Consider the following 23085-nt stretch of genomic DNA (forward strand, 5'->3'; position numbering starts at 1 on the left):
ATGCGTTTAGTTGTATTAACCAGTAAACTGTTAGCGAATCCTAAAAATTTTGTCACACAGTGCCAATTTAAAATAACACTGCGTGAGAAGTCTATGCTTAATAACATGAATAAGTGACTGGTCCTGATATTCAGTTCAGTAGAATCAAAGTGGTGTTCATTTTGCAGGAAACAAACTTGCATTGTATGCTTCTAGCATGAAGCAACGAACACAAGGTCGGGGAATTCAGTGACACATCATCCTGAAATCAAAGATTTTATTTCGAATTTAACGATGGATAACAAGAGACACACACCGACTAAATATCATAATCTGTGGAAGATCTGATATTAAGCGAAATTAAAATAAAAATTATTCTAATAATATAAATTTACATTTGATTATATATAATTTTATATTACACCATTAATGTTTACAGCATATTCAAGAAAACTTTGTTATTTTAATGGCATAAAAATTATAAGCACATACGGTTTTGCTACACTGTCCAATAAATGAATTATATGTTTCGAAACAATCGGCTTTTTCGCATAAGTTTTCCTTTCTATTCAATATATGAAACCGTATTACAGTATCTGAACAATGCTCTTAAGTTTTCTGCTATTCTTTTCAAGAAGCGCTTGTGCAGTACGAATATGTAGCCCCGCATTATTCGTTCATTTGTAACGGAGTTTGCAAAATTCAAGTCCCACATGTTTAAATTTAGTGAACAACATACACGCACTCACTTTCAAGAACACACATGTATATGCATTTCACACATTTTATTTACAGAATATCTCCTCTACAAATCAGCGAGTAATGTTCATATTCGTAAAACAGCGCATATGCCAACAAGAATGCCAACTAAATTGTGTTTGTTTAAACACAATTTAGTTGGTTCTACAGTTTTTTTTTTTTTTTTCACAGTTTCTAAAACTTCGTCCACTTCACTGGTGAATGAAATTGTTATTTTCAGTAAGGAACGTTTATTTTGTCACTTTCATCCATGTCCTTTCTGTCGATTTCTCCTAATCGGATGAAGTTTAAGCGCATCATGTTTATTAAAATAAACATATTATACTCTGCATTTATTTAGTAATTAGCACAAATATCTCAGATATTCATAAAAAGAAAACGCATAAGGGTGTTTCATGAAACTCGGTACTTTCCTCTCGATAACGCATGAGTGACTGTGAATAACACGTCTGTGATTCTGTGAAAGAAGGACCATCTTTAAATTAGGACTTATAGAATGTGGGACTTTTGGCATCCCTATTAAATGTTGACTCATTATTCAATTAAATCTTTCTTCCGTCGATCGAGAATCACCAATGTCCCAATTTTGTGGTGTAGATTACACATGTTTCCAGATAATGGATTATTTGGAAATGTTTTATGACATTCAGTCCCTTCAATTTCTTCCTCTTCGTAAGAAAATATGAGGAACCTAAAAAGAGAGAAAGATTTAAAACCACGAGTTTCCATTAGTTCAAATATTTCAAAAAATTCAAATATTTTTACCACTTACAAACATGTAAATACTGTATTCGTTATTTGAAGTATTGTTGCAACTTAAAGTAAACAAACGGGGGGGAATGGATATCTGCATTCTATCTTTCATAAACTTATTTAACTTCTCTCAGGTAAAATGTTCGGTCACTATGCCAGCCTAAATCATTTTCGGGGTGCAACATACTTTCAAACTAAGAATCAAGTTTGCAGCTAATACGTTAGCACCAGTAAGGGCAAATGCATGCAGATCTTTGATGGCTACCTTAGGGAGTCTTTTACAGAGGAACAGCTGAACTATATAAAATCTGTACCTGCTGATGTTCAGGTAGAATTCCTACAAACAAAAATCTTAACGGCTTGGAAAACATCAAAACATTATCGAAAACGGAAACCTTATCATGTACCCTGGTGGTCCTGGGTTCTAACTCTGTTGAAATCGTTGGCCAGGAAAGCAAGGTGAGAGTATCAGAGAGCAAAAAGAGATAGATCTTGTTTTTCCGTAGAGATAACTGTGTTATACAATAGTTATAAATAGACAAGAAGGAAATATCATCAGGAGATTTATAAATAGAAGAAAGTCTCTTGGGCAAACTTGCGGAGTATTCAGGGAAATGCTAATTCATGGGGACTTATAAGTTGTTGAACAATAAAATTCCACCTAAAGAGGCGTTTGCTTCTGTCAGAGCGACAGATGGTAAGTATATTTTGTCTTGGGCACTAACTATTAATAAGATCCTTGATGTCATTATCCATCAGGATAATGAGGATTTTGTTTATCCCGTGCAAGCAGAAATCGAAATGAAAAGCTCTGCTCATACTGGTTTTTCAGATGGATTCCCCTTTCTCCCTGGAGGAGATTTACTCTGCTATCAGATCAATGCGCTCTGGGAAATAGCAGGTAATGATGGTTTGGAGGTTGATGTGCTTAAACGGGTTTGGAAAATTGTTCCTGCTGTTATCATTGCTTTGTTTAATTCTTGTATTATGCAGGGCATTTTTCCTAGGGAATGGAATTGTTCTTGCTGTTATCTTTGCTTTGTTTAACTCTTGTACTTTTCAGGGTATTTTTTCCTAGGGCATGGAAGATTGCGAATTTGAAGATCTTACTTAAAACTCAAGAGAAGCATGAATCTGATCCGTCCTCTTACAGGCCTATTGCCTTACTCCCTGTTTTGGGCAAGACAGTTGGCGTCATTGCTGGACGTGTTTTGATTGCTTACACTAAAAAGGACTTTTGTCTCTTGTACAATATGGGTTCACACGGGTAAAGGGTATGGATGATGCAATTGCTTCTCTTCTAGCATCACAGACAGAGACTAGAACTAAATATTTGTTTGGCCTCTTTGTGGACTTCAAAAGGAGCCTTTGACACCGTTTGGTGGAAAAGTGCCCTGGTGAGGTTCTGGGAGGCCGAAGTGTCAAGGCCAATATTCAATCTTTTGTCAAGTTATTTCTCACATCGTTTCATAAACGTCAAGATCGGATCTTACAGGTCTTCATAAATGTTTCACGAGGATGTCCACATTGGGACCTCTGGGTTGGAATCTTATATTTGACTCTTGGCTTTACAGAAGATTAAATCGATTACCGTGATCGTATATGTGGATGACCTAACAATTCTTGTTCAGGGGAAATTCAAGGATATCTTTGGAGGTTACAGCCAATCCCGTACTGCACGAACTACTTTCCACTTGGTTTGAAATACATAAACTCCCGGTCTGAACGTCTAACACATCTCAGATGTTGTTGAAGGGTAAGCCAGACAGGGAGCATTCTCCAATGATCAAGTATCAAGGGCAGTCCTTTAAGTATAATTCTACAACCAAGTATTTAGGCATCTACTTGATGACACGTTAAGGTTTCTGTTCTCATGTAGGTTAGATAAAGAAAAGTGTAAATCAATTCTAGCAAGATTGCGATTAGTAGCCAGAAAGGAACAGGGTCTGAGAGGTCATTCTCTAGAACTATATTACATATTTTGACTGCTGGTTAAAACAAGTAACGCGGACATAATACGGCTAACGGTTTGTAGGTGCCACCCGGAAATTGGGGATGATGAGTTTCAGTACGGTTTGTATAATGTATTTAGGAAGGATAGGATAGATAGAAGGGGTGGTGGGGTAATGCTTCTTATCAGAAGCAGCCTGAGTGCGAAGATAGCTTTCCCGGATTCAGACGTTTCACATGCTAGTATAGAATCTCTATGGTGTGAGATAGTTGGAAACAAAGGTGTAATGCGAGTAGGAGTAATCTACAGACCAGGTGATTGTGAAGATTATGACGAAAGCCTGTACATGCAAATGGAATGGGCAAGTAAGCGTTAATGTCTATTATGAGTGATTTAAATTTCCCTCTAATTGATTGAAGTAAATGGGAAGCAAACTCGACATGGGTAACAAAATTTTAAATCAACAAGATGACTGTTATTTGTATCAATATGTCAGAGAAAGTACTAGAGAAAAGAATATCCTAGACCTCATCATCACCCATGAATCAGATGACATAACAGGGCTAATAGTAGAGGAACCAGTAGCGGGAAGTGATCACGCAGTTCTACGGTGGAACATGATGAGAGAGGTAGCAGCAGTAAAAGGCAAAGGTATGGGTTTTAATTTCAGAAAAGGAAATTACGATGCCTTAAGGTACTACATGGCCTCTATTAACTGGGTAGATATCGGCAGAGAATGAATACATTTGAACTGTGGTATGCTTTTAAAACATTAATCACAGATACCTTGAATGCGTATATACCATTAAATACTCCACGAGGAGGGTTTCAAGTTGGATGAATAGTGCAGTTGCCACATTACTTAAGCAGAAAAAGGTGGCATGGAAAGGTTACGGAGCAATAAAAATTACTGAAGCCTGTAACATCTACAAGACGATCTGTAATAGAGCCACAGAAAAGGTTCGACAGGCAAAGGCAGTTTATGAGAAATCACTAGCAAACAAAGCAAAGAGGGGGGATAAGGAATTCTTCACATATATAAATGCCAAGAAGAGCAGGACAAACCAGAGCGGACCTTTACGTAAGGGAAAGGGGATAGTATTAAATGCACCAGCTGCAGTTGCAGATGAACTCAACAGTTATTTTGAATCGATATTTACAAATTAAAAGCCTTTTGTGGCAATGGGAAATTATGGGAGCGAAGTTGAAAAATATGTAATTAATGATATTGAAATTTCGCAAGATTATTTAATGAAAAACTACCAATTTTAAACACACACACCAACCGTTTATGACTGATTGAATAATGAAATAAAATAAAATAAAATGATAGAAAAGACTGTAAAATAATATTTACAAAAAACTTTTAATTATTTACAAAAAACTAAACTATAACAGAAATAAAATAAGTAAATAAATTAAAATGACCGGGCGCATAGATTCTGGGACTGCAAGTGGCTGTAAAGTCTGTGAATTGGATCCTCTGGTAACAATAGCATGAACAGAGACAGGGGAGTTAGGCTTCACCCCCTTTTTGAGGCGGTGATTTTGGCCAGAGATGAACGTTTTAATTTTCCACGTCTCCAGACCACTTCCGGTTGTGGTACAAGTGAAAGGAATGCTGAGTATGCGCATGGTCATTCACGTGTGCTGTGAACCTGGTATTTAAGGATGTGTCGCTTAAGCCTCACTATTACACTGAGGAAGGAGGCAGACACCTCCGAAAGCTCTAATAGTGTTTTTTTTATCGCATTTATATTTTAATGCATTTAACTTATTTACTTATTTTATTTTTGTTATAGTTTAGTTTTTTGTAAATAATTAAAAGTTTTTTGTAAATATTATTTTACAGTCTTTTCTATCACTTTATTTTATTTTATTTCATTATTCAATCAGTCATAAACGGTTGATGTGTGTGTTTAAAATTGGTGGTATGAATAATCCCAGCCTCAGAGGCCTTATTGCAGATAATGAAAAACTGTCGATCCTATAGGCCAGTAAGGATCCTGGAGTTAATGGAATATACCCTATAATCTTAAGGGAGGCGGCAAGTGAGTGCATTGAACCATTGAGGTTAATTATGCGAGCATCATTAGACTTTGGGGAGATTCCCTTGGATTGGAAAAGTGGCAATACATTTCCAATACATAAGGGTGGTTCTAAGGGTGAAGTGGGAAATTATCGACCTGTCAGTCTGACTTCAGTGGTAGGGAACATCATGGAGGCAATGATCAAGGGTGAAATTCAGGATCATTTGGATCGAATTGATATTCTCAAGGATACTCAGCATGGTTTTGTAAAGGGAAAATCATGTTTAACAGGCACCTCCGTAGCTAAGTGGGCAGAAGCAGCAGTGTGTAACACACGCTTCTTCATCAGACCGGGGTTCGAGCCCGTGACTACCAAATACGGCGAATGCGGAAAGATCAGGAAATGACCACCGCATATCCCCGGAACAATATGCCCTTAGTTGCTAATGCTCCTAAAAATCAAATAACAACAACAACATGTTTAACAAATCTGGTTCGCTATTTTGAAAGGGTCACTCACGAGCTGGATTTAGGGAGTAATTTCGACAATTTTTATGTGGATTTCAGCAAAGCTTTTGACTCAGTCCCACATGAACGGTTGCTTTATAAGCTAGAACAGGTTCGAATCACTGGGAAAATCCTTAGATGGATAGCAGGATGTCTTCAGGGCAGGAGGCAGAAGGTTGTGAGTAATGGCTATTCCTCAGATTGGGTTGATGTAAGAAGTGGGGTTCCCCAAGGATCAGTATTAGGACCACTGTTGTTTTTAATTTTCATAAACGACATCGATGAAGGGATAGAGGGCGTGATGTCTAAATTTGGAGATGATGTTAAAATTGGTAGAATAGTTAATGACCACGGTCAAGCTGAGCTTCTTCAGAGAGACCTAGATAGACTTCAGGAATGGTCAGAAAAATGGCAGCTATGCTTTAATCCAACAAAGTGTAAGGTATTGCACCTGGGAAACAGTAATCCCAAAATAACTTATTCACTTGGTGGAATTCAACTAAACCCAGTACTAGAGGAAAGGGACTTGGGTGTTACGATACGGTTAGACATTAAATTCTCTGAGCATTGTAAACAGGTTGAAAGGAAGGCCCATGGCGTCGTATCGATGATCTATCGAACTTTTGCAAGTCCTTGAGGTTGTCACAGACATTCTCTCAGATATTCCAGACAAGCTGTTCTTGCTACCTGGGAGTCTAAAACGCTGATGGAACTGATATTCGGGTGACACTCAAGTTAAAGTGGACCCAATTTCGGCGAAGTCCGGACGGTCTATGACAGCCAAATCCTCTGCTTGCACCTTCACGATGGTGGGACTGTCAGTAATCCTGGGTATAACCTTCATGCACAAGTACATGGTGAGTGACCACCCAGGTGTGAACCAACGTAAGCAGGGGTCGAGGTGTGGCGCCCACACCACATGGAGGAACGCCGCCCCTCTATGTTACCAGGCAGTACTAGGTGGTAGATGACTCTCATCAACCGGTGAAATACCACCACTTTGCTTATTGGAGGCTTGAAGTGGTGGAACCCATGTTTAGTCTCTAGAGCTAAGTTCCGGCCAACCCTTCCCTACCTCTTCCATCATGCAGTATGATTGATGATTTTTGAGGTTATGATGAATGTCGTGGCGAAATCCAATATTCCTTACATTTCGAGGGTACAGCTCTAAAACGGTGTTCGCAGGCCGGCCGCTAGTTAGTACACCGGACTGAACCTATTGGTAACTCTCTAGGAAGCTTCCGGATCAGCTAGTGTATAATCTTGCTACCTCTACTCTGCCAGATAGTGACTGGAGGGACTCCGAGTAGTGTGTATGCGGGGAGCATTGTCGAGGCCACGTTATGTCAAGGATCTGGGTATATCTTACCACATGTACGCCATATCCAAAAATTTCATTACTTCATACAGCATGTCCCACCCACTTTTTCTTACTATTAAATACACCATGAATTGTCAAAATAATAGAGCAAGCTTATCTGCGAAAAGATCTAAACCTCCCAAGGACTTCCTAATTCATTTCACAAATATACGTGGTCTTAATTCTAATCTCACCGATGTCCATTTCCACTTGCAGTCTGCCAAACCCCATCTACTTTTTCTGACTGAATCTCAGTTATCAGTTGATTCAACTACTGCTCATCTCAGATGTCCAAATTATTTGCTGTATGATTCCTTTCGCCTCAAAGGTGGTACTTGTGCATACGTCCGTTCTGATATTCCCTGTCAGAGACTTGGCAATTTGGAATCTCCTCTCTTTGATCTTCTCTGGCTTAAAATCTCTCTACCTCATTGTGTAAAATTCATCTGTAGTCTCTACCATTCTCCCAACTCCACTAATCACTTGGAGCTCTTTGACTTCCTCTCTTTGCAACTTGACTTTCTCCAGTCCAACTTTCCTAACAGTGAGGTAATTTTCCTTGGTGATTTTAACGTTCACAACTCCAGCTGGTTTCCGTTTTCTAGTCACACCGACCCAGCAGGTCGAGATGCTGAGGCTTTTGCAATTACTAATGACCTAGCACAGATTGTTCATTTACCTACAAGAATACCGGACAATCCTAATCATACAGCCAATACGCTTGATCTTTTTCTCACAAACAACCCTTCTAAGAACAAGGTTGAAGTGAGAGGTCCTTTAGGCACTTCAGATCACAACTTGGTGATTGTCTCTTCTCCAATGGAACCTTTATCTCATGCCTATTCCCAACCTCGTATTGTTTGGCATTACAAGAATGCAAAATGGGATGACCTGCGAGACTTCTTTTCTTCTTTTCCTTGGTCTGATTACTGTTTCAAAACTTCTGATGTCAACGTTTGCTCAGATCGTGTCAGTGAAATTATTCTTTCAAGAATGGAATCCTTTATCCCACACTCCACTTTAAAATCTCGTCCTTTATCTAAACCTTGGTTTTCCAATAAATGTGCTAAGGCTGTCCAAGAGAAGAACGTTGCATATCGTAATTGGCTTGTTTCTAATTCTTCAGTTTCATTTGCTGCCTACACCAAAGCTCGCAAAAATTGTAAAGCAGTTATTAATCAGCCCAAACTAGAGTTTGAACAGGCTAAGAGTAGAAAACTTGCTTCTTGCCCTAATGGTAGCCGAGCATTCTGGTCTCTTGCCAAAGCTGTTGGCCGCAACTTTTGCCCATCTCTGCTCCCACCTCTGTCCAAACCAGATGGTTCTGTTATCACTTCAGCCAAGGATAAAGCTGACCTGCTAGCATCCCATTTTTCTTCGAGCTCATGTATTAATGATCTTGGTAAAACACCTCCCACCATTCCTAACACGCTCCATTCAATGCCTCCCGTGGTCTTCTGTCAAAGGGATATCAGAAGGATTTGATGAATCTTGATGCTAAGGAAGCTCCAGGTGCTGATGGTGTTTCTCCACTTGTTCTCAAAACCTGTGCTCCTGAACTTACTCCTATTCTTTGCCGCCTTTTTTCACTTTCTTATTCCAAAGGTGTTTTTCCTTCTGCTTGGAAATTTGCTCATATCCAGCCAGTTCCTAAAAAGGGTGACAAATCCCTCCCATCCAATTATCGTCCCATTGCAATTACTTCTACTCTTTCTAAAGTAATGGAGAAATCAATTAACCGCCAACTCTTAAACTACCTAGAAACCTTCTGTCTGATCAACGATCGCCATTATGGATTCCGTCAGTGTCGATCCACTGGTGATATTCTGGCTTATGTTACCCATTTATGGACTAATTCAATGGAAAGGTTCGGTGAAACACAAGTAGTTGCTCTTGACATCTCAAAGGCTTTTGATCGTGTTTGGCATAAAGGTCTTCTAAACAAGCTTCCATCTTATGGTTTGCCAACTGTTTTTAGTAATTGGTTATCTAGTTTTCTCTCTGATCGCTCACTGAGGGTAATGGTAGATGGCTCTCTGTCTTCTAACTTCTCTACTAATGCCGGCGTCCCCCAAGGTTCAGTTCTTTCCCCCACTCTTTTCCTCTTGTATATCAATGACCTTCTTCCATTGACTGGAAATCCTATCCATAGTTTTGCCGATGATAGCACATTGCATTCAACTTTTCATTTTGAGAAACCTTGTCCAGCTCAATCAGCTTCAAGTTCTCGAAAATCTGCTGCCAATTCCTTAAATTCCGATCTTCAGGTAATTCTCCAGTGGGGCAAAGACAACTTAGTTGATTTCAACCCTTCTAAAACTCAATCTTGTCTTATATCTCGCAAAAAGGATTCTTCTGCTCCTATGCTTATCTTTAGTGACACTCCGATTTCTAGGCAAAATTATATATCTCTTTTGGGGATTACCCTAACTTCTAATCTCTCTTGGCACAAGCACATTAGAAATATTGCTTCCTCTGCATCTAAAAAACTTGGTTTTCTCTTTCGCTCTCGGCGTTACTTTTCTCCCAAACAGCTGCTCACTCTGTATAAATCGCAAATCCGCCCTGCCATGGAATATTGTTCCCACATCTGGGGTGGTGACCCAGATGTGGGAAAAACCTCTCTCAGGCTTCTTGATTCCATTCAGAAGAGGGCAGTTAGGTTAATTAATGATTCATCTCTAACAGAGACTCTCCACTCGCTTTCTCATAGACGCACTGTTTCTGCTGCATGCCTCTTCTACAGATACTTCCATGGGCACTGTTCTTCTGAATTGGCTTCTATAATTCCCGCTCTCTGTTTCAAAACAGTCCGAACACGTGCCGCCACCAGCCAACATCCATTTACTGTCCAACTTCAAACCCACAGAACCGACATTTCATCTTCCTCATTTATTCATTCAATTGCCGTTTTCTGGAACAACCTTCCTTCATACGTATTTCCTGAAAATTACAATCTACAGAAGTTCAAGTCCAATATCAAGAAATATCTTCTTTCTTCTTCTCAACCTCCATCCCAAGCACCGTACTAAGTACTATATGTTATAATACCTCTCGTGTTTGGGGTTCTCATAAAAAAAAAAAAAAGTAGAAATAGGGACGTGATAATCCCATTATATAAGGCTTTTGTTAGACCACACTTGGAACACTGTGTTCAAGTATGGAGATCGCACCTAAAGAAAGATATCGAGCTTCTTGAAAGGGCGCACAGACGAGTAACTCGCCTGGTGAGATCGGTAAAAGGGTGTCCATATGAAGAAAGACTTCGAATATGTGGGTTGCAGAGTTTGGAAACTAGACACCTTAGAGGAGATATGATTGAGGTGTTTAAGGCTCTGAGAAGCATCAGTAAAATGAATGAGGACTGAATTTTCAAGGTTATAAATGATGCTAGAACTAGGGGACATAAATTCAAGTTACGGGGGGGAAATGTTTAGATTGGACTGCAGAAAGTTTTATTTTATAAATTACTGGAATAAGTTGCCTACATGGCTGGAGAGGCTGACAGTTTGGGGAAATTCAAAGGTCATCTGGATAGTACCTTCGGGTCAGGGAAGCGCATAGGACGATAGGTTTAATTTCCTTTTCTTTTACTAATTATTATTATTTATTATTTTTTTATTTTTTATCATTGTTTTATTCGTTTTTTTTTTTTTTTTTTTTGCCGGTCCAGCATAAGCCAAAGGCTTTCTTGCACCATGCGGCCATAACTAATACTAATACTAATACAATTATGTCTTTTTTTTATATTATTATCTATGGTGCCTATGCTTGCAAATATAGAGCTACTGAGTCAGCTGTGATTAAGCCGTTGTTACAGGACCGGCGATCCTGCTGCCTTTCTGATGATGTCTAGACTCAAGAGCATGTAGGACTCTATCTACTGTACCATTTCAGGTTGTTGTTGTTGTTATTTTGGATTTTAGGGGCATTAGCAACTAAGGCCATATTGCTCTGGGGATATGCGGTGGTCATTCTCTGACCTTTCCGCATCCTCCGTATTTGGTGGTCACGGGCTCGAACCCCGGTCTAATCAAGAAGCGTGTACTACTCACTGCTGCTCCTGCCCACCTGGCTATGGAGGCGCCACCCTTTCAGGTTCTGTTGGGAAAAACAGGGCTGTGGAGCCGGAAGAAAGTTTCTTTCGGCTCCATCTCTGGCTCGGGCTCCTTTAATTTATCAATATCTTGATTAAGTTTTGAACCCTTGAAATGAGCAATGATCAGGCCCAACTGACAAATGAAAACACTGTTCGAATGGTCTTTACATTATAGGCTAAAAATACATATTTAATTTTACCTTTAATTTAATGAACAAAAGGAACAAAAATGAATGAATTATGAATAAAATACAACTTATTGCATTATAGGGGAAAACATTGTCTTATATTTGCCATATAAAACCATGCAAATTAACTTCAATTCCCTTAAAAACTGAATTTTCAAAATTTTAATTATGCATAGCAATTTGTTCTTAAGAACAAGATTGCTTCAAGCAAGTTGTCTTTCAATGATGCTTTCAAATCTGATTTAATGGTTTTTAGAGCTGAAAATGAACGCTCTACACTGGCTTGAGTAGGGGGGTATGCAAACACCAGTTGTACAACATCTCGTATGATTTTATGGTACTTTAATATTGCATCTTTTACTGACATCTTTGATTGACGATCAATTTTTTTTCAGTTTCAGTGAGGGACACATACTTATAACTTCAATTTAGTCAATATGGATGCCTTTTTCTAATTCCAGTTGGATTAGTAATAGATGATGATGATGATGGTGGATTGCTTTGTATTTCATCTCCTGGGGCTTGAGGGTTTCTTATTCTGAGTACTATATCACATAAAGCTTTCTTTGCTATGCTTTGTTGTCCATTTGTTAATAAACATCTGTACTTGAGATCAACATAAACGCTAACTAATATTACATCATTTCCCAATAAAGATTTTTCCTTAACTTCCATAGAAGTCATGACACCTTCAGCTATCGGACGATATATCTTGAAGAGGCAGTAGATCATAGGCTGCCATTCGTTTAGGAACTGATCTGGAGTCAAATCTTCACCCTGAATTTTCTTTGTAGTTGTGTATGGTTGGTATAGCAAGTTTTTAATTTTCTACACGTGGTCCCACAGTACTTCTGTTAGTGTTAAGTTGGCCCTGTCAATAAGAATATGTATGTATAAGGATATGTGGACATGTGTTGTGTCTTATGTAAGGCGGGCCCTGAACTTTAGTTCATCTCAGCCATGGTCTCTCTGATGATATAGAAAACCCTGTACAATGGCCAGAAATGAATGTAGTGGTGTGTGTGTGTGTGTGTGTGTGTGTGTGTGTGTGTGTGTGTGTGTGTGTGTGTGTGTGTGTGTGTGTGTGTGTGTGTGTGTGTGTGTGTGTGTGTGTGTGTGTGTGTGTGTGTGTGTGTGTGTGTGTGTGTGTGTGTGTGTATCATCGTATATAATACTATGTCAGATTTTTAACAATGTTCAACTTAGAAGAAAACTCCTTAAAAAATTCTGTACCAGGAACAAAATGTGTCCTGTTGCAAGCATGTTGTACATGTTTTGCATTTAAGAGTCATCGGCAGTCATTAAAAACACGTCTTAATTTTCAGATATTAATAAAATTATATGTAATTAATAATAATTACACATTGGTTACTGAAAGTATTGGTCTGTAATGACTAAAGTAGGATATATAATTTGTACATTGAAGAGATTATAGTTCACAACTAAAAACAGTACAGTTGTTCCATTTCTATCTCATTCCAAACTATAGTTGTTTCATTACGCGCAGTATTTATCGAAATATCTGATGATGATGATGATATGTCCAAGTTGAAGAATGTTTTCATAAATGCGCAAAACTCTTTTCCAGTCTCAGTGTTTAATTGTAAAGAAAAGAAAAATAATTGTAAAGAAAAAAAAAATAACTGTAAAGAGAAAAAACTTACACTCAATCTGAAAAAACCAGGTGACCTGAATCCAGATGTATTTTCCAATTAACACATTTCCCAGTTTCCGAAAGGTTTTTTTTTTTTTTTTTCTGTATCTTCAGCATCTTCTGTATCTTTTTTCTGTATCTTTAGAAACAGAAATATTAAAACCTTAATATTTCTGTTTCTAAATTTCTTAGCTTTCTAACGATATACCATACGTCCACATCATTCCACAATGTTCAATTTCTTAGAAGAAATATCCATTAAAAATCCTGTACCAGGTACATAATGCGTCCTGCCTCTAGCATGTTTAACGCGTTTTGCATTTAAGAGTCATCGGCAAGCGTTAAAACAATCGTCTTAATTTTCAGATATTAATAAAATTCATGGATAATAATATAACGATTTATTTATTTATTTAATAATAATAATTACATATTGGTTACTGAAAGTATTGGTCTGTGATGACTGAAGTAGGATATATAATTTTTATATTAAAGAGATTTTAGTTTATGACTAAATACACCATCTATGGTTGTTCCATTATGTGTAGTATTTATCGAAATATCTGATGACATATCCAAGTTGAAGAATGTTTTCATAAATGTGGAGCACTCTTTTTCCAGTCACAGAGTTTAAGTGTAAAGAGAAAAACTACATTCAACCTGAAAACGTAAGGTGACTTGAAACCATGTGCGTTTTCGAATTAAGCATTTCGCAATTTCTTAAAACCTTAATATTTCTGTTTCTAAATTCTTAGCTTTCCAACGATATGCTACTCATCCACATCATACCATTTATTACTTGAGAAAATTGCGTTGATTACATGTTCATATTTTCCACCATCATGGAAATACAGTACTGTACTACTGAAATTTTCAGAAGTTTGAAAGTTTTTTTTTTTTTTTTTGGTTTTGTTTTTTCCTATAGTATAGAGTTAAGATGAAACTCCATGCATAATTTCATTAAATTTGGCCAGTAGAAGGCAAATTACTGTTGCCATCATACAAGTATGATTACAGCAATACAAGTTACAATAATACGCTCCTGGCGTCACTTCAGTAACGAATCTCGCTCGCATGATGGTTTTTCTTTACAAAATGTTTTGAATGACGACAGTTAAAACGTTTTAAAGTGAAATATATATTTAAACGTCTTTTCCTTTTTTGGTCAAAGTGATTATCCCAAGACTCAAGACAAAACATTTATTTTTTTTTTTTTTTTCTGCCAGAAAGGGTGTGATGCATTTTATATTGATAGCTCCTAGCATAGATTGGCATGCCTGTAATATTGGACAGTAAGGCAACTACACTGTAAACTGTCTCTGTACACTGCGGTAAATAAAAGCTTGTGCCTTGAATTCTGTTCCTGTGAATATAACTGTGTCAATGGTTAAAGGCAATACAGACCTACGTAAAAGTAGTTATTTTTCTACCTTCAAACTTTAATATTTGAATAGTGTAGTTTTTCCCCATGTTATGATTTGCCCCAACAATCATGCCGTTCTGAAATGTTTTGATTTGCAGAACCAGATACAAGTGAGCATGCTCTAGCATACGAAGCTGCTCGGTTTTTAACGCTGCGAGTTATGCAGAACACTCCATTATGGATAGGATGTGATAATTCGAAAATGCATCTGATTTCAAGGCACCTGGTGTTTTCAGATTGAATGTAATTTTTTTTTTTTTTTTTTTTTACAATTAAATTCTGAAGCTGGAAAAGAATTCTTCCCATTTAGGAAAACATTCTTCATCTTGGAAATGTCATCAATTCTTTCGATGAATATTGCTCTAATGGAACAACTGTGGATGGTGGATAATTTTTACATTTTATTTTTATTTTATTTTTATTTTATTTTATTAATAAAAAGATACACAACAGGTAACCATTAAGAGTGTATCTGAGATCAGATCAATAAACATAATAACAATAATGTGAAATCCTACAGGACGATAAACATTGATATAGATTCAAACAATAAAAGCATATGTACAAAAGAGGATTGTATTAAGTTAAGTTACCGGTAAAACAAGTAATAATTAATCCGTTAGAGAATAGAAAAATAATATAACAAATAATAAGCTACAATAATTAGATGTGAGCTAGTCACTTTGCAGTTTAAGTGAAGAGGCAAACTTGTGGATGGAGTTCATCAGTGATTGGGAGTTGTCAAAGAAGTCAATGCGAGAGTCATTTGCTAATTTGCTGATTCTGTTCAGTGGACTGAACTTCATTAAGTCCGTGTTGGCAGAGTCAAGGCGAAACGGTGTAAGGTTCCTGACTTGTCTACAGGGAGCATTGAAGTTTATTTTACTCAGGATATCAGATGCTTCATAAATTCCAGTGATTACTTTGGCTAGGAGGGCGATGTCAGCAGTAACTCTTCTAGTGCACAGAGGCCTTAGATGAAAGTAATCACACAGCGATTCATAATACACTGAGTGATAGAATAGAGGATTGCGGTACGTAAGGTAACGGATAAAGTTTTTTTGGACTGCTTCAATTTTGTTAGTTAAAGTCTTTGTGTGAGGATTCCAGATGGGTGAACTGAATTCAAGGATTGGCAGAACAATAGTTTTATAAAGGATAACCGCATATCTGTAGTTTTTGAACTTGTATGTGTTCCGTTTGATGAATCCCAGTGTTTTGAATGCTTTGCTGGTGATTTTAAGGACATGGGCATCGAATTTAGCACTGCTGGAAAAGAGAATCCCTAAGTCGTTAACTTGGTCACACCTTTCGATGATCACAGAGTTAATACTATACTCCGTATTCATTAGTTGTGGAGATCTGCAAGATGAGAAAGAGATAACTTTGCACTTCGAGGGGTTAGCAGACAAGCCATTCAGAGATAGCCACAGAGAGAATTTATTGAGAGCACATTGAAGTTGTTGAGAATCGGTAGTCTCCTTCACTGCTAAGTAGATCTTAAGATCATCTGCATTAATAGAGAGCAACTTGAACATTGGAGGTGTAGATGAAAGAAGGAAGATCATTTACGAAAACAATGAAGAGAAGAGGACCTAAGGGAGAGCCTTGTGGTACTCCGCTTAGTGGTATAAAACAGTCTGAGTTCACTTGATCGATGATAACGCTCAAGGAACGATGCGTAATATAGCTGCGTAGCCATGAGAGCAAAGGGTCACGGATGCCATATAGCTTAAGTTTTTCCAGAAGTTGTTCGTGCGGGACTTTATCAAATGCCTTAGATATGTCTGTGTAGACTGCATCAACTTGTAGGTGGTTATCAAGAGCTTCAGAGGTGTATTGCCAGAAAGGAAGTAAATCTGTGACTACTGACTTGCCACTGCAGAAACCATGTTGATTCTGATCGATAAAAGGCTTGAAGAATTCGAAGAGATGTTTGTGCACTGCTGTGTCGAATAGTTTAGCCAGGCTGTTTTGCAAGGTTATGGGTCTGTAATCGCATACGTCATTTTTATCACCTTTTTTGAAAATAGGAACTATATTGACCTGCTTAAAGTGCTTAGGATACTTCCCCAGCCTGAGAGACAGGTTGAAGATCCGCAGTATGAGGGGTTTCAATGTAGTGACAGTCCTTTTCCAAAATAAGCCTGGAATGTCATCTGGGCCTCTAGTATAGTCATTTTTCATGCTTTTTAATGCCGAATTTAAATCTTCATCAGTGATAAAGAGATTAATGAGGATATCATCTTTAACAGGTGTGAAGTCAGGAAATGAGGCAGGTCTCAATGTATCATTTGTTTGAATTCTAGAAAAGTGTTTGGCAAACTCTTGAGCAATACTGAATTCGTCAGATAAGAGAATTCCATCTGCGTTTCGGAGTTGTAACTTTCTACTGGTTATGTTCTTATGCTTCATGAAATTCCAGAATGGTTTGATATCTCTGTGAGTAAGCAGACTATCCTGAACTGACTCTGTATACATGTTGTAGGAGTTTAATATGAGAGTTTTCACTTCTTTGCGGAGTTGGCTGAATATTTCATAGTATTGACTGTCACCTGTTTGCTTATATTTTTTCTGTAGAATTCTTTGGATTTAATTTTACGTATTAGTTCACTATTATACCAGTGCGGGTAGGTAGAGCGTGCGGTAAGATGGGATTGAAGAACAATGTCAGATATAACTGAATGGACACGGTTAATCAGGTTGTTGGTGAGCACATCGATGTCATCCGTAGCGTCAGCGAGCTGCTTGTCTACGTTTCTTAGAGCTAGGTTGAGCAGAGGCCAGTCAGCCTTTCTGAAATTGAATCGAGGAGTACGGGAGCTGCATTTGAAGTTATGAGAAGTCACTGTGATGTCAAAAGTAATTGGTGAATGATCCGAGTGAAATATGGGGTTGTCGGTGTGAACATCTATATGAGTAGAGGAAAATATTAGGTCGAGGTAGGCATTTTCTCTGGTTGGAAAGTTGCAAATTTGTTCCAGACCATAGCTGTGAAGCATATTAAAGAGAGCCCTAGTCTGCAGTGATGGAGAAGAAGATTCTAAATTGGCCATTTGACAGTTAAAGTCACCCAAAACCATTGCTATGTGCAAAACCAAAACATTGAAGAAATGTTCAATGAAAAAATTATGTATCCTACTTTAGTCATTACAGACCAATACTTTCAGTAACCGATATGTAATTATTATTAATAAAATAAAAACATTGGTATATTATTATCCATGAATTTTATTAAAATCTGAAAATTAAGGAATACCAAACACGTTAAATATGCGAGCGACAGGACACATTATGTACAGAATTTTTTAAGAAATTTTCTTCTAAGAAGTTGAACATTGTAAAAATCTGATATAGTATTATGTGTATATACGATTATACCGGAGTACGCAGGCACACACACACACACACACACACACACACACACACACACACACACACACACACACACACACACACACACACACACACACACACACACACACACACACACACACACACACACAATAAACCTCATTGGCTAAATTTCAGCTTTCCCTCCAAGCTAATTAGAAATATTGGATTAACATTTGAATTCGCTTGGGGTTAAAAGGGATAATTTTGGTGCAGCTCTCTTCACGTTGCTCTTAATTTTCCCTTCATTACTTTTCCAGTGTTGTATAGTCGCAGTTTATGTTCATTGTCGGATGTTCGTATTAAGGTCGACAACAGTAGTGGCGACAGCTCTGAGTGCTGTTGTAATTGGGGGTTACAGCAGTGATATGGACCTTTTGCAGATTTAAGAGGACCTTGAGTGTTTTGATTGGGAAAACTCTACATATTTTCCTAAAATGCGGAGATCAACCTCCGTTAGTAAGAAGTCTTGCATTGATCAACCTCCGTCTTGCATAGATCCCCTCAATTCGTCTCGATCTCTGGATGATAGTTGTGTGTATTATGGTGACTGTAGTTCCATGAAACATTGGGGGAAGTTTTAACCACAGCAAGCTTGTATCTTTCTGGTGAACCTTATGAAGCCGATATATCGTCCTCCAGTATGTCACAGTCTGCATCAGATATATCTATCGCTTCATCCTACCCTGATTGTTAGAGACATATGATTTCACCTGTCATCATTGTTGTCGGCGAATATGAAGAAGAGTCAGATGAAGTCCCGTGGAATGCCAATGATGACAATGCATTTTCAACGTCGGGTGTCTCGAATGTACCCATCATCTGGATCTATCGGAGTGTAGATGCTGTTAATTTGGATGATGAGTACAAAACTCATCATTATTTAGATTAGTGTGTTAAAAAGCTTAACTGCGCTTTTCAAAAAAAATTATTTTTTTGCAAATTGTATTTGTGGCTTTGAGATTCCTTAGTAAGAAAAACATAAGTTATTCCTTACTAAGACAAAAAAAAAAAAAAAAAGCGTTTTCATTGTTAACCTATTGATAATAGATACTAACGTCCTACTACTTTTGGAAAAAACACAATCAGTGCAAAACCGCAATTGAAAAGTGACAAACAGAACATTTATTTACAGCTTTCAAACAGTTGGAGTCAACGAAGAGCGTCACAATTTTAATTTCAGGCTTTAACTGTATAGAGGAACTTTAAGAATAGTCACATGAATATATCCTCGCGCATGAAAAAAAAAAAAAAAAAAAAAAACAGAAAGGGACAAACGCATTTTTTTCAGCTAGTTCCAACAACAGAGAAGTACCAGCGAGACATTTCAAACAATGAAGCATAAAACTTTTTTTTGTAAATACTGTATTGTCTATCATTTCTTAGCTACTAGAGACAATAACTTTTTAAAAATTTTCAACTAATCAATAACAGTTTTAAAATATGTTAAACAATTTTAGGAAATTACTTTATAAAAGTTAAATCACTATATTTCAGTTATGAATATAGAGGAAACCGAAATTGAAAAAGACTACATGTCCAGCAATAAGACAAGGAAAAAAAAAAGATACGTTTTTTAAAGGTACCTCCCATCAAAAGAAGAAGAAATAAAATTATTAGCGTCGGAAGGGATCTTAATGCGTCCTCGGATCCTGGAAAGCAGAACCCACATCTCACAATTCAAACATTCGAAGTCACAGACATCATATTGTCTATAATAACCACCTTTACACACACTCATTAAACCAACCCTGTAGCACAGTGGATAAACACCCAACAGACCGAGTTTCGCATCCCAGCAAAATAAAAGAAATCTAATAAGAAAATACATGCAACACCATCTGTGGACTAAAATAAGAACAAAACTACATTTTTTTCCCAGTCATACTCGCTCGAATGATGTCACATCTCCTTGGCTCAAATCCCTCCCTCCTAACTTCAACTCCCCGGCTCACCATACAGATTGTATGACTTCGCAAAGGCCACCATTACGCCGGTTCACATCCCATCCCGGTACATCTGGCTTTTCATACTGTTGCACATAAAAGGCTGCTGTATTAGTTGGAGTAATGTGGCGTTAAGGTCAAATTACTACAATGGATAGAGGGATGCTTAAGTCGAAGAAGGCACAGAGTGGTTATCAATGGGCACTGCTCTTTGTGGACTCAGTATTATCACTGGAGACACCCAGTGTTCAGTGTTAGGCACATTGTTGTTTTCAAAATACGAGTGATGAAGGTTTATTAAGCTAAATGTAAAATATGCAGATGGTGCGAAGGTTAGCAGAGTGGTTAACGAAAGTAATCAGGGTAAGCTGCAACAAGAACTAGGAAAATTGGATCAATGGACTGAGAAATAGCAGTTGAAGTTTAACATTGACAAATACAAGGTACTGCATACGGGTAGCTATAATCTCACAGTAATTTACTACACTCAGGTATTGGAAAATGGAAGAGACTTTGGGATAATTGTGCAGTCAGACATGAAATTCTCTGCGAAGTGCAGATATGTTGCCAGAACAGCTCATGTGGGTCAGTCGCAGTCAGTAGTTTTGTCAATGATATTTAGAAACTTTGCTAACAGGGATAAGGACGTGATTATCCCTTTGTACAAGGCCTAGATGGTTGGGCCTCATCTTGATGATTGTATACACCCATTCCAGCAGTTCTACATCCCTACTAAAGTGAGGTCTGGATAACTCACCTTAGGAAGGATGTAGATCTGCTAGCATGGGTGTAGAGAAGTGCAACCAGATTGGCGACGGAACAAAAGGTGTTCTTATCTAGAAAGGCTTCAGTTCTGAAACTGCAACTTATGGAGTCTAGTCACCTGTGGACGTAATCTGATTGAGGTATTTAAAGCCTTGAATAGATTGAGTGAGCTGAATGTGAATGATATTCTTCCTCTAGCTGATACAATACCCATGAGGGGGCATAAATTTAACTTTATGAACAATGGTTGCAGGATAGATGTGCGGAAGTTTGGCAAACTTCCGCACATCTATCCTGCAACCATTGTTCTTGTGGAAGTGGTTAGTTTGTTGTTGTGGAAGTGGATAGTTTGAATAAATTCAAGGAAGAACTAGATAGATTCTTGGACGATATGTTTGAGAGAACTGTATACGTTTTTTTTTTTTTTTTTTTTTTTTTTGCTGATGCTATATAATAATAATAAGATTCTTTATTAACATAAATTTTATACACTAGTGATTCCTTACACAGAAAGGCAGAGGAATCTTACAATTAGTTGCTTATACAAGTGATTTTGATTTATAAAAAAAAAATAAATAAATAAATAAAATAATAATAATAACTAAATAATAATTAATAGAACAAAGCAAAGATAATCGTCAAAATGTAAAATTGAATGAAGTAGTAATTACAGCGAAAAAGGACTACAAGTTGAGCAGAACATGAAATTACATCGGCTAACTAAGATCGGCACTTACATAAATGTCCTTTACAAACAGCAAGATGGGCCAAGATGCCATCGCGATATGCCTTGTCTATCGTTCACAGGTTGATGTCGATGTTGAGCGAGTTGAGAGTGTCCAGAGTCACATTGGGGAAGTGTCTCTTGATATTCTGTAACCGCTGGAGCCGTGAGCATAAGGAGGGAGTACTACGGAGATGTCTGCCTGGCAAACTCCAACCAACTGTGTTCCTGATGTTGATGTGATTCTGCTTAGCTGAGCACAGATGAAGGAATAACTTTATTTTTAACACATGGGCTCTGTGGACTATAGGCGTATATTGTAGGTTGCAGCAGAGAGTAGATTTATACGTTGTGTAGATCTGGTGCGACCACGAGTTGGCTCGCTTCAGCACCCAGAATTCGAGGCCCCATAGTTTCCTGAGGCTGGTGGGTGGTGCCGCCGACCAAACTTCCACGGCATAGGAGAGTACACTACAGAAGTAAGTTGCTAGGTACTTCTTGATTATTTTCTTATTGTGCGTTTTGCACAGATCAATTTTTATTCCTCAGAACGCTCTCAGGGCTTTGGAACACTGAGCTTGGATTTAATTTTTATAGGTGAGGTTGGCATCCAGGATTACCCCTAGGAATTTGACACTGTCTGTGGGAGTCAGGACATTTCCTGCCGGAAGTAGAGAAGATGCAGTATCAGTAGAAGTGAGCCCACTGGGCGTAAAGATGAGATACTTTGACTTCTCTGGATTGACTGACAGGCCAAAAAATTTAGCATACTTATAGAATGTATTTAGGTAGCTGTTTACAGATTCAGATGCGGTTTTTCTTTCTTGTGAAGGACCAACATGGCGTTTGCATGGCAAGTAGCAAACAATATCATCAGCATACGATAAGAAAGCTGGAATTTGATCCATTAGTGGAACGAATATTGCTGCAAATAACAAGGCTGAGAGACAACTACCTTGTGGGATCCCTACTTCGACGCTTTTAGTGACTTTAACGCCATCTCCTTTGAAGTGAAGCATTCTCCTAGATAGCAAATTATTGAGGACCTCGAGCATATTTCCGGATATCCCGTAGAATCTCTCAAGTAAGGCAAGAAGGGGTGTTATTTGGACTGAGTCGAAAGCAGATTTCATGTCGAGAAAAATGGTGTGAAGATCTTTGTTGTCTTTCCAGGCCTGAAGTATTTTCTGTGATAATGACTGTAGGCAGGTTACCGTAGATCTATGAGACATGGCATAATGGGTGTGTTCTGGCCTATTCGCAAAGATTGCGAGTGCTACATCATTATAGATGCACTTCTCGGTTCATTTCAGGAAGGGAGAGGCAATTGATATTGGCCTGAAGTCAGCCGGTCTTTTGGCACGAGGCTTTTTCAGAACTGCCACGACTCTGTAGGATAACCAGCTTGAAGGCACCTGTGCAAATTTGAGTACTTTGTTGTAGAGTTGAGTGAGCTCTTTGCTGATGAAATGAGAAGCAATTTTTAGACTAAACAGAGGTATTGCTTCAATTCCTATGGTGGACTTGTCAGGTAGTGAATTTATTATTTTTATT

General features: G+C 38.0%; 1 protein-coding gene across 1 annotated transcript in view; it reads right to left on the reverse strand.

The window, feature by feature from the left end:
- Positions 1 to 900: 900 nt before the first annotated feature.
- Positions 901 to 23085, reverse strand: part of LOC150078551 (prolactin-releasing peptide receptor-like) — a 387330-nt gene continuing 365145 nt past the window's right edge. The window contains exon 2 of the mRNA XM_090385524.1: positions 901 to 1429. Within this exon, the coding sequence (XP_090241650.1) occupies positions 1273 to 1429 (157 nt within the window). The 3' untranslated portion in view covers positions 901 to 1272. The remainder of the gene's footprint in view (positions 1430 to 23085) is intronic.

The sequence above is a fragment of the Mastigoproctus giganteus genome, chromosome 11 (genome assembly GCF_048544385.1).
Source record: "Mastigoproctus giganteus isolate SK-2022 chromosome 11, ASM4854438v1, whole genome shotgun sequence".
Classification (NCBI taxonomy): Eukaryota; Metazoa; Arthropoda; class Arachnida; order Uropygi; family Thelyphonidae; genus Mastigoproctus; species Mastigoproctus giganteus.